Source organism: Marmota marmota, unplaced genomic scaffold, assembly GCF_001458135.2.
Source record: "Marmota marmota marmota unplaced genomic scaffold, marMar, whole genome shotgun sequence".
Lineage (NCBI taxonomy): Eukaryota > Metazoa > Chordata > Mammalia > Rodentia > Sciuridae > Marmota > Marmota marmota.
This window is the reverse complement of record NW_025999871.1, coordinates 442,340-455,850: the sequence shown is the minus strand read 5'-3', so window position 1 is coordinate 455,850 and position 13,511 is coordinate 442,340. Positions and strand designations below refer to the sequence as shown.

The window sequence follows — 13,511 nt, the reverse complement described above, 5'->3', positions numbered from 1 at the left end:
GGCCCCTGTTTGCTAGGCTCTCTTGTCCTTCATTTTTGGGGCTAACCATCTGACTTTACTGGAGCACAGCCTCCTGTAACTTCCTAAGAATGAATGTATGGGAGGTAAATTTTTGTGTTGCGTCACCAGGACACAGACTTCCCTTCTCTCTGTGCTCCTGCATCTTGATCCTATCAACCTGGGAGAACAGAAGTTTTAGCTTTTATAGTGTTTATTAAAGAGGAAATCAAGGAAGAAACAGTTGATCATAGAGGCTGAAGGAATCATTCTGCAGAATATACCATGGAACTTTTGGGAAAGTTCAAGAATTTTATTTTCATTTCCATTTTGTCTGAGAAATGTCATTGATTATTTATTTTTCCACCATTGTCTTGAAATTTCTATTTGAAGGTTTACATGTTTAATTTCAAAGAGCTCATTCTTGACATCTGAAAATTCATTTTTCATACATCTTAAAGACTGAACATGTTTTACCTTTCTGAGGAAATAAATTGATGCTTTTAAAGTTAAAAAAAAAGTCTGTTAAAATTGTAACAATCACTGGGAAAGAAAACAGACTGCTAAATACCACTGAATCACATGAGTTACCCCCACCCCCAATTTTATTTCCCTTTGGTATTGCCTGGTCTAGACTCAAAGGCAGCCTGAAAGCCAGATGTAAGCACTGGATGTGAACAGAAAGAGTTGTCAAAGAAACTCTTGATGTGAAGTGTGGGAAGGAGGGTCCGTCCCCACGTGTAACAGAGGGTAGAGGAAATCTGTTTCTTTCCATCTCTTCTAGCCCCACCTCCATGCAATTCCACAGAAGTGCAAAACAGTGACAGCTGGGAAGGTACCTAAAATTCTGAGAGAGGAAAACCCTTTCTGACCAAAGGAACTGTAATCTCAGAAGTACAGGGGGAATCCCCAGGGCTTTTGTTTTCTCTTATTCTCTCTCTGGTTGGTTCCAGAGCAGACACAGTGGCAGGAAATACATGACTGGGCAGGAAAACTTAATTCTCAGGACTCTAGTTAGAAGTTCAGGAAGGTGGCATGTGTGGTGGTGTGGGGGAGTGTACTGGAAGGAGGAAAGTAGTGGAAGAGGCTAAAAAAATTCCATCTGATCCCCATAAAATTGTGTATGAACTCTCAGATTTGCCTCTTAGCTGTGCATGCACATGCGTGGATCTGATCCTAAACATCAAGCCTCAAATCTGGCTTTGAGATCTGAACTGCATGGTGGACCACCAGTCAGGTCCTGGATTAAAAACTGTCCCTCCCAGGACAAATACACTACCACCACTAAGGCTTTGAAAATTGAACTGAGATTAGAACCACAGTCCTCAGAAAGCAGTAGGAACTTGCCTGCTAAAACATATAAACAAAAAAACTCAACATTTTCTATCAGATTAACCTGGACTTAAAATTTAATACTTAAAATGCGATACTTCAAATATCCAAATTCATGATCCAAAATGTGATATTTAAATGTCCAGCAGCAAATGTGATTATTTGACACGTGAAGAGCTAGGAAAATATTTTAAATTTTTTAAATTTTAAATAATTTAACTGATACAGAAAAGCATAAAGATTATACATAATAATGGAATACCATTGAATATTGCAATTTGGGCCTAATTGTTTTAATGTTCTTTTCTAATGCAAATGTTAGTCTGGGTCAGTCTCAATTGTCTGATTATTTTTCTCTTTGTGGTTGTGTTTGTGTGCTTCATTGCATGCCTGATAATCTTTGACTATATGCTAGATATTGTGAATTTTGTCTTGTTGTGTTCTGGAAATTTTTGTATTCCTATAAATAATTTGAGTTTGATTCTGGTAGGCAGTTAAGTTACTCCTAAGGAAATAATTTGCTCCTTGTCTTGCTTTTGTAACTTGTTATGCAGGTCTAAAGTAATGTTGTTAGGATAATTATTTCCTCCTCTTCAGGCAAGATATTTCTGAACAATCTACTCAGTAGCTCATGAATTATGAATCTTTACAGTAGGACTATTAGGAAAACACAGAATTCCCTTCATTGATGAGCTGTGTCCCCTCCAAACCTTTCACGAGGCTCTTTCTCTGGTCTTGGGTAGTTTTCTTATATTCATATACTGACCAGTACTCTGGTGAAACCTTAGGAGGACCCTCTCCAGTCTCCTGAGTTCCTTTTTGTGATGTTCTCTTCTCTCTGCTACTCTGTCCCTTGACCTTTAGTTGCCTGGTCTTTCACTCCTAACTACATCTCTTCAACTCAGGGAGTCTTCTGGCCCCAGTTTTCCCTCTTGCCCCTTGGCTTGGAAATAATCTCAATACAAACTGGTGTCATTGTAGGACTCATCGTGTTCGCTCCCCATTTTTTCAGGGATTATAGTCCCGTGTTGACTGATGTCCTGTGTTTTGAAAACTATTGTTTCATAATTTTTCCTAATTTTGTTTGTTTGTTGTTGTTTTCGAAAAAAGGTAAATCTAGTCCTCATTCATTCTTCTTGGCCAGATGTAGAGGTCCACAACATTTAACTCTAAGATGTATTATAAAGCTACAGTAATCAAGACAGTGTGTTACAGAAGAAGGGGCAGACACATAGAAAAGAAAAGATGAAAGCCCAGGGATAGACCTAAACAATTATGGTCGACTGATCTTTTACAAACATGCAAAGGTAATTTGATAGAGAATGGATAATATTGTCAATAACTCTGTTGTAAAAATTAGAAACCCATATCTTTAAAAAAAAGAACCTTGATCTGAACCTCACATTATACAAAAATTAAGTCAAAATGGACCATAGATCTAAATGTAAAACAACGCTTCTTATTAGAATAAGTTATATTCCATGTATGTATAATGTCAAAATACACTCTACTGTCATGTATATCTAAAAAGAGCAAAACATAAAAAAAAATTTAAAAAGAAAACATAGGAGAAAATGTTCATGGCCTAGATTAGATTAGACAGAGTTCTTAGATAGGTTATCAAACACATTATCAATAAAAATAAAATCATATATTAAAATGTAAAACTTGCTCTGAAAATTAAAACCATAAGATACCATCCCATGCCTTTGTGAGTGTCTAGAATGAAACAAACAACAAACCAAACAAAATCTTGCCAGTACCGAGTTCTGGAAATGAAATAACTAGAACTCTCATTCATTGCTGGTGTAGATGCAAAATGGCACACAGCTTAGTAATTTCTTATAAAGTTAAACATATAATAACATATGACCCACCAATTCTACTTCTAGAGAAATAAAAATGTACAGTCACACACAATCTTATACATATGCTCATGGCAGCTCAATTAATAATTTCTAAAAACTAGAAATAACCCTTATGCTCATCAACAAGTGAATGGATAAACAGTTCATTCATAAAATGAAAGACTACTCAGCAATAAAAAAAAAAAAAATGAACTGGGTCTTTCTACCAAAGGGTAGCATAAGGAGGACATTTTTTTTTGCACGGGGTGGTGGTCGTGGTGGTGATGAAACTATTCTGTGTTAACCTTTTCCCAAACTGGAAACTGGACTCTCTCTTCCTATTATGTAGCTATTAATACATCTATTTCTGGCTTTATAATGTGCAGGACTCCACACACTGTGGGGATCAAGACAGATTCGGACCCTGCCAGTTGTGGGGCTCCAGACATAAGCAAGTAGAGAAGCAGGGCACAAATCCCAAGTCAGAGGCATGAATGTTGTGACTCCATTTTTGGTGGCTTGTGTTGATCTCTGACCCAAGATCAGAATCCTTGTCAAACCACTCTTAGAGAATTCTATCCAATTCTATGATTTCTCAATCACTTTCTGATTGAAAATCAGTTAATTCAAAGTTCTCCCCTCTCTTCTCACAAGGTGGTATCTAAGTTCTAGGGGTGCAGAGGTGAAGGGAACGGACTTGTTTGGAAGGTACCCTGCAGTGGGAGGCTCTCCAGAGTTGGTGCCTCTCACAGATGCTAGGATGCCCATGCTCCCACCGGACCCAGCCATGTCCTATTGTTCACCTACACTGAGGGGAGACTCAGTCTGCTTTTTCCTCTCACCACTACTGGCACCCCAAAACTCCTGGATGATCATCTTCCTGGACAAGCCCATAGTCCAACTGCACTCTGGTTTGTGGTGTTAGGCCTGACTTTTCTAGTGGGCTCCTGACTCCATAGGTCACCTGGGAATCAAAGCTGAGTATTTTGTCTTCTGGGCTCCTTCTCTATGTTCTAGTCTTCCTTCGCCCTCTGAGAGTTGATGGAAACTGAAAAAAGGGTCTCTTCTCAAATGCTCAAGTAAGATGGTTTCAGTGTTATTCGTCCCCATCCTAAGAAAACTTCACACCTGGTGAAACCTGGATCTAATCATACCAAACAATGTCTCTGTATTTGTCTATTTTGTATTGTGATAACAAAATACCTGAAGTGGAGTGTATTGGTTGGCTTTCTGTTACTATAACAAAATACCTGACACAGGGTACTAATGAAGAGAAAATACTTGTTTAGCTCATGGTTCTGGAGTTTCCAGTTCAAAATTGGGCAGCCCCCTTGATTTGAGCCTCTGGTGAAGGACCAGATGGCTAAGGTGAAGAGCAAATACATCATGATCCAGGGAGCAAAGATAGCTACTAAAAGATTAGAGTCAGTCCCACATTCCCTTTTGAGGACATAATCTCAAGGAGGTAAGGACCTTCCATAAGGCCTCACCTCCCAAGTTCTAACACTTCCCAATAATGCTACACTGGGAATACTATCTCTATTCAAACCATAGTACTGATTGACTTAAAAAGGTTTATTTGTCTCATGATTCTGGTGGCTGGAAGGTACAAACAGCCTGGCACCAATATCCTGATGAGAGCCCCCTGGCTGCATTATGGCCATGTATAGGAGGAACATGATTGTAAATAAGGAAGCAAGAAAGTGGGAGGGGTCCAGGCTTACTCTTTTTTGCCTGTTCTCATGGGAACTAATCCACTCCTACAAGACCTGCCCCACTTCCATGAGTTAATATTAATCCATTCATAAGGGTAGAGCACCCATGACCTAATTACCTTCCATTAGTACTGACCTCTTAAAGTTTCTATTACCTCCACATGCCAGATGGGCCCAAGCTTCTAGTAAATGAGTTTCTGGAGGACAAACCACCAACTCCAAATCATAGCAGGCTCACATTCTCTACTTTGGAAGTCAATTTTCCCATTTTTTGCATCCCAAAACCTTTCTTCTATAGACTTTATTTATATAGGTGGAGAGCAAATACATCATGAACCTCCACTGAGGGGAGACTCAGTCTTATATATAAAAAGACAATTGGAAATGGGTTTAAATGATACCTTATGTACCTCCTAACCATGTGATCTTGGCAACTTTATTTATTTATTTATTTTTTTAGAGAGAGAGAGAGAGAATTTTTTAATATTTATTTTTTAGTTCTCGGTGGACACAACATCTTTCTTTGTATGTGGTGCTGAGGATCGAACCCGGGCCGCACGCATGCCAGGCGAGCGGGCTACCGCTTGAGCCACATTCCCAGCCTCTTGGCAACTTCTTAATCCTCAGCTCTTAGCCATTAACTGGGAATGCAGACAGAGATGGCTCTAGGGACTGATGTGAGGAGCCAGAGATGATGTGATGTGTCACTTGGTGACACACTTAGCACATGGTGGCATGAGCAGGGCATGTCATGATGGCAGTCTCAAGGAGTAAGGATCTCAATAGGAGACACACTATAGGGGTCTTAAATGGTTATCAAGTACTGGGTAAATGGGACCCATCAGTAGTGGCAAGCCTGAGCCTGAGTCTGCCTGTCTTCACCTCACACCTTGCATGGTTCGCAGCCCAAGACGAGGCCCTTGCCTCTCCCATCTATGGAAGCCTAGGCCCTAGGATCAAAGGTGCCATGAGGTCAGACCATGGAGCACGGTGATTCTCCCAAATAAAAAATGGAGTATAGAAGCCTAAAGCAGGACAAATTAACACTGGGGCACCAGTACTCATGATTATTCCCCCTTTACAGAGGAGTTGCTAATGTCTGGTAGGCAAGTCTTTGTTGGGCTCCACAGAAACAGACTCTGAGAGATGGATGTATGTGAAAGTGGTTAACTGGGCACCAAAATTAGACTATTTAGGTACAAGTTCCCAAGAAGCACTCTGAAGGAAGGTTGAAGTCAAGTGAGGGCCGAAGAGACGCCAATAAGAGTGTGTAAATGAGAAGATTACTTTTGCTGGGACAATGACTTTAATTCCCTGGGGCCTTCTCAGAGAATTGGAGGCAAATGATTTGGGGTCACCAAGAGGCAAGGAAGCTATGATACTTACCCACTACTATGGTTTGGGTGAGGATTGCCCCTGCTAAAACTCAGGTTGAGGCTTAATACCCCATTGCAACTCAATTGAAGTGGTGGAGCATTTAAGGGAGATAACTAGCATCACTGTCATGAGAGATTAATGCCCATTTCCAAGAGGTCAGTTAGGTCTTTTTAGGACTGGATTAATTACCAAAAGAGTGGGTTGTTATACAAGAGGAAGGATGGTCCTCCTTGTTTCTTCTCTTCCATGGGATCTCTTCCATGTGTACTGTTCGTTGTTCTGCCAAGTTGTTACATAGTCAGAAGGTCCTCACCAGAGGCTGAACAGGTGGGGACCTCTGACCTTGGACCTCAAACCTCCAGAATCTCTTTTTTTATATAGTTCCAGTTTTTTTTTTGTAATAAGGAACATAATAAGGAACCCACCCACTTCCTTCCTGGGGCATCAATTTTCTAGCACTTTGGGCCTGCCCTTGGGCAGAGAGATTCATGAGTGTTGTGTGACCTTAGGGTAATGTAAGGTAAGCCTCCGGAAGGGCATGCACCACAAAAGAGGTATGCCAGGGGATCCTTGACAGCTTTTGACCTTATTCCTTTTATGATTTCCTGCTCACCCTTTTGTCAAGTGTTTTAGACAGAGCCATTCCTCAGGAGAGATTATGAGGATTCAGACATGCCCATGAATTGCTGGTGGGATTTAAGCTGGCACTGCCTTTTCTGCAGAGCAGTTTGGCAGTGGCCTCCTCTGGCTGTGAGGGAACAGGATGCCCACCATTCATGACTCAAACAATTGTAGGGAGTGGAAATAGAATCTCAGTAACAGAGCTGAGGACCCAGGCTCTCTTCCCTTTTAATTCCCTCTTTTAATCTAGTTTATTGTCCCCAAGACAGCAATCCAGAGACCCCAGCCAAAGTCTAGTGTTTCCAGAGCATGATGTAGGAAGAAATGGCCTCACAGGAATATCTCTTTTGTGTTAGGCAGGAAAGTCTCTCCTCAGATCTGCCCACCCCCTTTCCATAAATATCTCTTCCATCCCCAGACCCAGGTTTGTTCTGACCTACCTGGTGGTATAAGATTAGGTCGCACTTCTCTATCCCGCACTTCAACCTTGAGGGGATCTGGAGCTTGGGAGGTGATGATAGATTAGGCCAAGCGGATCATAGACTGCCAGTGGCAACCAATGCCCCACACCACCAGCCCAGCTCAGAGACAGTCTTGGGTTCAAGATAATCTACTTTCTGTTGCTATAACAAATTAACGGATGCAGGTACTTTATACAAAAAAAGATATTTATTTAACTCATAGTTTTGGAGTTGCAAGAGCATGGCACTGGCATCTATTTGGTTCTGGTAAGGGACTTCTTGTTATACCACAATTGGCAGAATGGCATCATGGTGGGAGTGCATACAAAAGGGAGCTATCACCACAGAGCAAGACAGGTAGCCTGCAAGAAAAAAGTAGCAGTCAAACTTTCTCTACAATACAACCCATTCTTATGAGAACTAAACCACTCTATGGGGCCAGCCTTAATCCCTTCTGACTGCAGAGTTCCCATGACCTAATTATCTCATATTAGGGACCAAGCTTTCAGTACATAAAACTCTGGAGGATCCTTACAAACTATATCCAAACAATAGCCATAACTCGGGATTTAATTTTGAGCACACACTTAGCTAGAGTTCAGCTTCTGAATTCCATCTTGACCCCACCTTCTTCTGGAGGAAGACCAGAGAGAGTGTGCCTAGGACAATGGTCCCAGCACATGAGGGTCTGCTACAGGCTTGATCCAGTGCTGGGGTTCATACATTTCTACTCCTATATTCTTCAGTGCTTGCAGTAGCTGCAGGGTGAGTCCCAGTCATCCATCCATCTCAGCTTCCCTCTGTGCCTGGAGTATCCCTGAACCTTGGCAGCCTCCAAATTGAGATAATGGCAGCCACCACATTATCTCTGAGCAGCTTTCCCATTCACAGTCTTCCTTTGGTAACCATGGGGGAGAGTGGTTCCAGGACACCCTAGGGATACAAGATTCTTCAGATGCTCAGATCCCTCTTATAACATGATACATCCCTCTTTTAAAATGATTTTATTTGCATAAAAGCCATGCATATAATCTCCCATATACCTTATCTCTAGTTTCAGCCTGATAACTAATACAATGTAAATGCTGTATAAATAGTTGTTACACTGTATAGTTTTTTTTATTTGCATTATTTTTATTGACATGTTATTATTCTTTATTGATTTACCCACATATTTTCAATGTACAGTTGGTTAAATCTGCTGATTCAGCACCTACAAATATGGAGGGATGACTGTGTATTGTTACATTAATTTCAAATACTCAGATAAAACATGACCATATTTTTCTTATACGAATGAAATTACTTCAATAATACTAAGAAACCCTCGACTGCTTCCTCCTTCCTAAGCTCCTTCTAAGGAAGGTCTCTCCTTAAAGAATTTTCCTGTGCATTTACACCCACCTGTAGCATATATGAAGAATTTCCATGTGTGTGTCATAAACAGCATAATCTGTCCATATTGTTTTGCAGCTTGATTCTTCTCACCAGACACCTGTCTTGTTGAGTGAAGCATATGTTGGCATGTGGCCCTCTGCCATTCTTTTACTGGCTGTTGTGTTTCCCAGTATGAACAGACAAGCTGATGTAGTCTCTCCTATTGGTGGATATTTGGATTCTGGGTACAATTCTGCAGTTTCTTTCTGCTACAGAGTGAAGGTTTGTGTTCCCTCCATATGTTGAAATGGAATTCCCAATGAGATGGTGTTAGGAGATAGGGCATTGGGAGGTGATTAAAGCATGAAGGTAGAGCCCTCACGAATAGGATTAGTGCCCTCATAAAAGGAACACCAGAGAGTTCCAATGCCCCTTCTGCCATATAAGGATATAGTAAGAAGTCTGCTGTGTGTGAGCCAGGAAGAGAGCCCTCACTAAACAACAGGTCTGTTGGTACCTTGAACTTGGACTTTGCTGCTACCAGAACTGTCAGAAAAAAATTTTTGTAGTTTAAAGAAATTTATTTATTTACCCAGTTTATGCTGTTTTGTTTTAGCAGACTGAATGAACTTAGACATGTTCCTTAAGTTAGAATAATGGAGGCATTAGACCCCATTGACCCTTCACTCTCCATAAAGCATGGCTATTTCTTCCAATGCCTAGCCTCAACTTTTATGTCTGTGCGGGGTGACCTTCACCTGGCCACCTCTACTGGATGGCCCTATAAAGAGGTCTTTTTGTTTCACAGGAACAGGGATTGTGGCCAGTATCCATTTGCTGAATCAAGGATCTTGTTGATCATGTTTATTTCTTTATAGAAGAAACATCTAAGGGCAGCCTTAGGTGAGCTTGTATATGCACTGACCCTGTTTCTGTGTTACTACTGTCTACAAGCAGCCAACACAGGGCTGGCTATGATCCAACACAACCTCAACTGAGAGAAGGAAAATGTCAGTGTATTAGTACATGCTCAATAAATGCTGGCTTCCTTTCTTTCCAGATTTGTCTTTAACTGGAAAGAATTAATGAATGAGTAAACACTGAGTCACTCCCCACCATGGCATAGAGCTGATGAGTGGATCCTTACTGACTGCTGAGCCACAGGAAGCAAGCATTTACCTACAGGGATCAATGATGTTATTATTGACAGAGAAGCATCCAAATGGGATATAATAGGAAGTTCCCATTCCTGCCTGAAAAGTTTTATGCCAAAAATGTTGAGCCTACTTCCAGTTTTGAGGAGGAAGAGGAGATGGAGAATCTGGTTAAAGGGCACCTCAAGGTAGCCCAGATGAATTGGGAAGCAGGAACATTTATTTATAAAACTACTGACTTGGCTCATGAAGCAAATCCAAGGCAAGAAGGGAAGAGGCAGGGTGTGTGCATGTGTATGTGTGTGTGTGGGGGGGGGTGTCACTCAGATTAAAAGAGAATTAAAAAGCATAATGCCTAAATATCATATGTGGTCTTTATTTGGATCCTATCTGAGCAGAATACACCAAAAGATTTTATTTTTGAGATAACGGTAACATGACTTGGGGCTTAGATGACACCAAAGACTTCTTGGTCATTTAGTGTCATAATGGCATTATGATGATGTGGAAGAATGTCCTTAGGGTGTATGTAGGGGTAAGATAGGATCCCCCCCCCCTTTTTTTTTTGGAGAGTACTATGATGGCAGACTGAAAAATTGGTTTTTTTGTGTAGGATATCTGCTTATCAGTGACCTGTTTATAGTATAAGAATATTTGAGGTTCAGGAGCCCGCGCCTCTGTGTCTGCGGCCATTTGCCCTCCGCTCTGTCTTGCGCTACCTACTGCCCTCTTGCCATCCACCATGGCCCTGCTGCACTCCGGCCGCATCCTCTCCTGGGCTGCTGGCACCTTCCACCCGGGCCTTGCCGCCGCAGCCTTTGCCAGAGCCAGCTCTTGGTGGGCCCATGTAGAAATGGGACCCCCAGATCCTATCCTGGGAGTCACTGAAGCCTACAAGAGAGACACCAACAGCAAAAAAATGAACCTGGGAGTTGGTGCCTACCGAGATGATAATGGAAAGCCTTATGTGCTCCCTAGCGTCCGCAAGGCAGAGGCCCAGATTGCTGCAAAAAATTTGGACAAGGAATACCTGCCCATTGGTGGCCTGGCTGAATTTTGTAAGGCATCTGCAGAACTAGCCCTGGGTGAGAACAGTGAGGTGTTGAAAAGTGGCCGGTTTGTCACCGTGCAGACCATTTCTGGAACTGGCGCCTTAAGGGTCGGAGCCAATTTTATGGAAAGATTTTTTGAGTTCAGCCGAGATGTCTTTCTACCCAAACCGTCCTGGGGAAATCACACACCCATTTTCAGGGATGCTGACATGAAGCTACAGGGTTATCGGTACTATGACCCAGAGACTTGTGGTTTTGACTTCACAGGCGCCATAGAAGACATTTCGAAAATGCCAGAGCAGAGTGTTCTTCTCCTGCATGCCTGTGCCCACAATCCCACAGGAGTGGACCCTCGTCCTGAGCAGTGGAAGGAAATAGCATCTGTGGTAAAGAAAAAGAATCTCTTTGCATTCTTTGACATGGCCTACCAAGGCTTTGCCAGTGGTGATGGTAACAAGGATGCCTGGGCTGTGCGCCACTTCATCGAACAGGGCATTAATATTTGTCTCTGCCAATCATATGCCAAGAACATGGGCTTATATGGAGAGCGCGTGGGAGCCTTCACCGTAATCTGCAAAGACCCTGATGAAGCCAAAAGGGTGGAGTCACAGCTGAAGATTGTGATTCGCCCCTTGTATTCCAACCCTCCTCTCAACGGGGCTCGGATCGCCTCTACCATCCTGACTTCCCCAGATTTGCGAAAGCAGTGGTTGCAGGAAGTGAAGGGCATGGCCGACCGCATCATTAGCACGCGGACCCAGATGGTCTCTAACCTCAAGAAGGAGGGCTCCTCCCACAACTGGCAGCACATCACGGACCAGATCGGCATGTTTTGTTTCACAGGCCTAAAGCCTGAACAGGTAGAGCGACTGACCAAGGAGTTCTCCATCTACATGACAAAGGATGGCCACATCTCTGTGGCAGGGGTCACCTCCAACAACGTGGCCTACCTTGCCCATGCCATCCACCAGGTCACCAAGTAATTTCCTGGTGCGAGAACAGAGACAACCTTTCTGTCGTCAGCCACATCCACATGCAGGATGAGGGAGGGTGGATGGTGGAGAGGGTCATTTCTTTCAACCACAGTGCATAACACTTAGTGATTGGATGTGTTTCTCAGAAAACAACATGTAGTAAGATAGGGCAGAGGCATCCATGGCTGGTGTCTGGAACTCTGTGGCTTTAAACCAAACTCCCCCATCATCCTTTTATCTCCAACTTTTTTTGAAAGAGTTTACATGTATAAGAAAGTCACAGCACCAAAAGCTGGTCATGATGTTGCAATATTTCAGAAGCTTTAATGAAGCACTGTGTGGTGGAAGGGATTCCTCTGCAGATCCAGCTTGAGACATAGCTCATGCTATAGGCTGAGTTGTGTCATTAACAGTCCACTTCACATTTGTCCCCCCATGGTGGAGCATCCTATCAACAGACCATATTGCACAAATTGTGCTTTACAAAAACCAATGAGTCTGTTGCCACTGCAGCAAGGAAAATAATAGATGTTGTTTCCTGTCTTATTTAAGAAAATAAGGAAAATGTCTGTCTCCTCTTACCATTGCTGTTCTTTTCTTTAACACAAAGATCTATAACTAGCCTAGATTTCCATCCCATTCTATTGCTTGATTAACCATGAACCCATTGTATCAGGGTCTATTTAAGAACGGAGAACATAATTTTCTGCTCATGCCATACCCTCTTTCTTGGCGAAGAATAGTGGAGGGTAGGTGACTGCACTTTATGCCGGCATCCTCATCAGTGACTGTGTAATTGTCTCCTCCTGGGGTGCTGCCTCTGCCGGCTGGACCTCTTCCTTCATTCTTTATGGTTGTGCAGCCACTAACCTCACATCATGAGTCTGGCAACCCAGGTTAGGATCAGAAAGGAGATAGTCTGGGGTTTGTTTGTGTGCTGCCAGCCAGGCTTAGGCTTCACTCTTGGAACGATAACCATCATCTGCTCTAATCATGTAGACTTACTACAGCTTGGTTTCTCTGTTACAATAAAATTACTGTAGATCCAAAAAAAAAAAAAAAAAGAATATTTGACAAGCAATTGTTTTTAATTTATAAAAACAAAAGAGTAAAAATATTTGCAAAAATTTCCAAAAGTTAAGGATAAAAATCAAGGCCAGTAATGCCGTAGTGAAACAAATATATTCACTTATTGATAGCCAAAATATATAAGCACATGGGGAAATGATTTGGCAATAAGCATCCCAAACCATAAAAATATTCATATTTTCTAGCTTAAGAATCTGACTGCTGGGAATTTACTCGGATGCAATAATTTGAAAGAAGGGGAAAACCTCTCACTGCAAGGGCGCGGCTCTGTGAGTTACGTGTTTTGGCTTGATGGTATTAGAAAGCAAAGTTCCGAGGACTATGTTGCAACTTGGAAGCTTGAACTAGAAGCTGGGATGTGCGCTGTGATTACAGCCACGAGAAGGCATGTGTGCTTGGGGCCCCTGCCAGCAGATTCTGGAAATGTGAGTGTAGGTCTTCCAGGAAGCAGGTTTGGGGCGGGGACGGGGAGTTGGTGTAGGGGGTGTTTTCATGCTTTTTGCAAAATTTCAAGC

General features: G+C 42.3%; 1 protein-coding gene and 1 long non-coding RNA gene across 2 annotated transcripts in view; both read left to right on the top strand.

Annotated features, from left to right (window-relative positions):
* Positions 1-12,390, top strand: part of LOC125610981 — a 29,976-nt gene extending 17,586 nt beyond the window's left edge. Inside the window, exon 2 of the long non-coding RNA XR_007341099.1 lies at positions 12,256-12,390. This is a non-coding gene — a long non-coding RNA (uncharacterized LOC125610981). The remainder of the gene's footprint in view (positions 1-12,255) is intronic.
* LOC107159797 (aspartate aminotransferase, mitochondrial-like) lies at positions 10,545-12,204 on the top strand. The gene has a single exon (XM_048784595.1). It carries the CDS (start codon positions 10,624-10,626, stop codon positions 11,914-11,916), a length of 1,293 nt encoding a protein of 430 aa, XP_048640552.1. The 5' UTR covers positions 10,545-10,623; the 3' UTR covers positions 11,917-12,204.
* Positions 12,391-13,511: the final 1,121 nt, after the last annotated feature.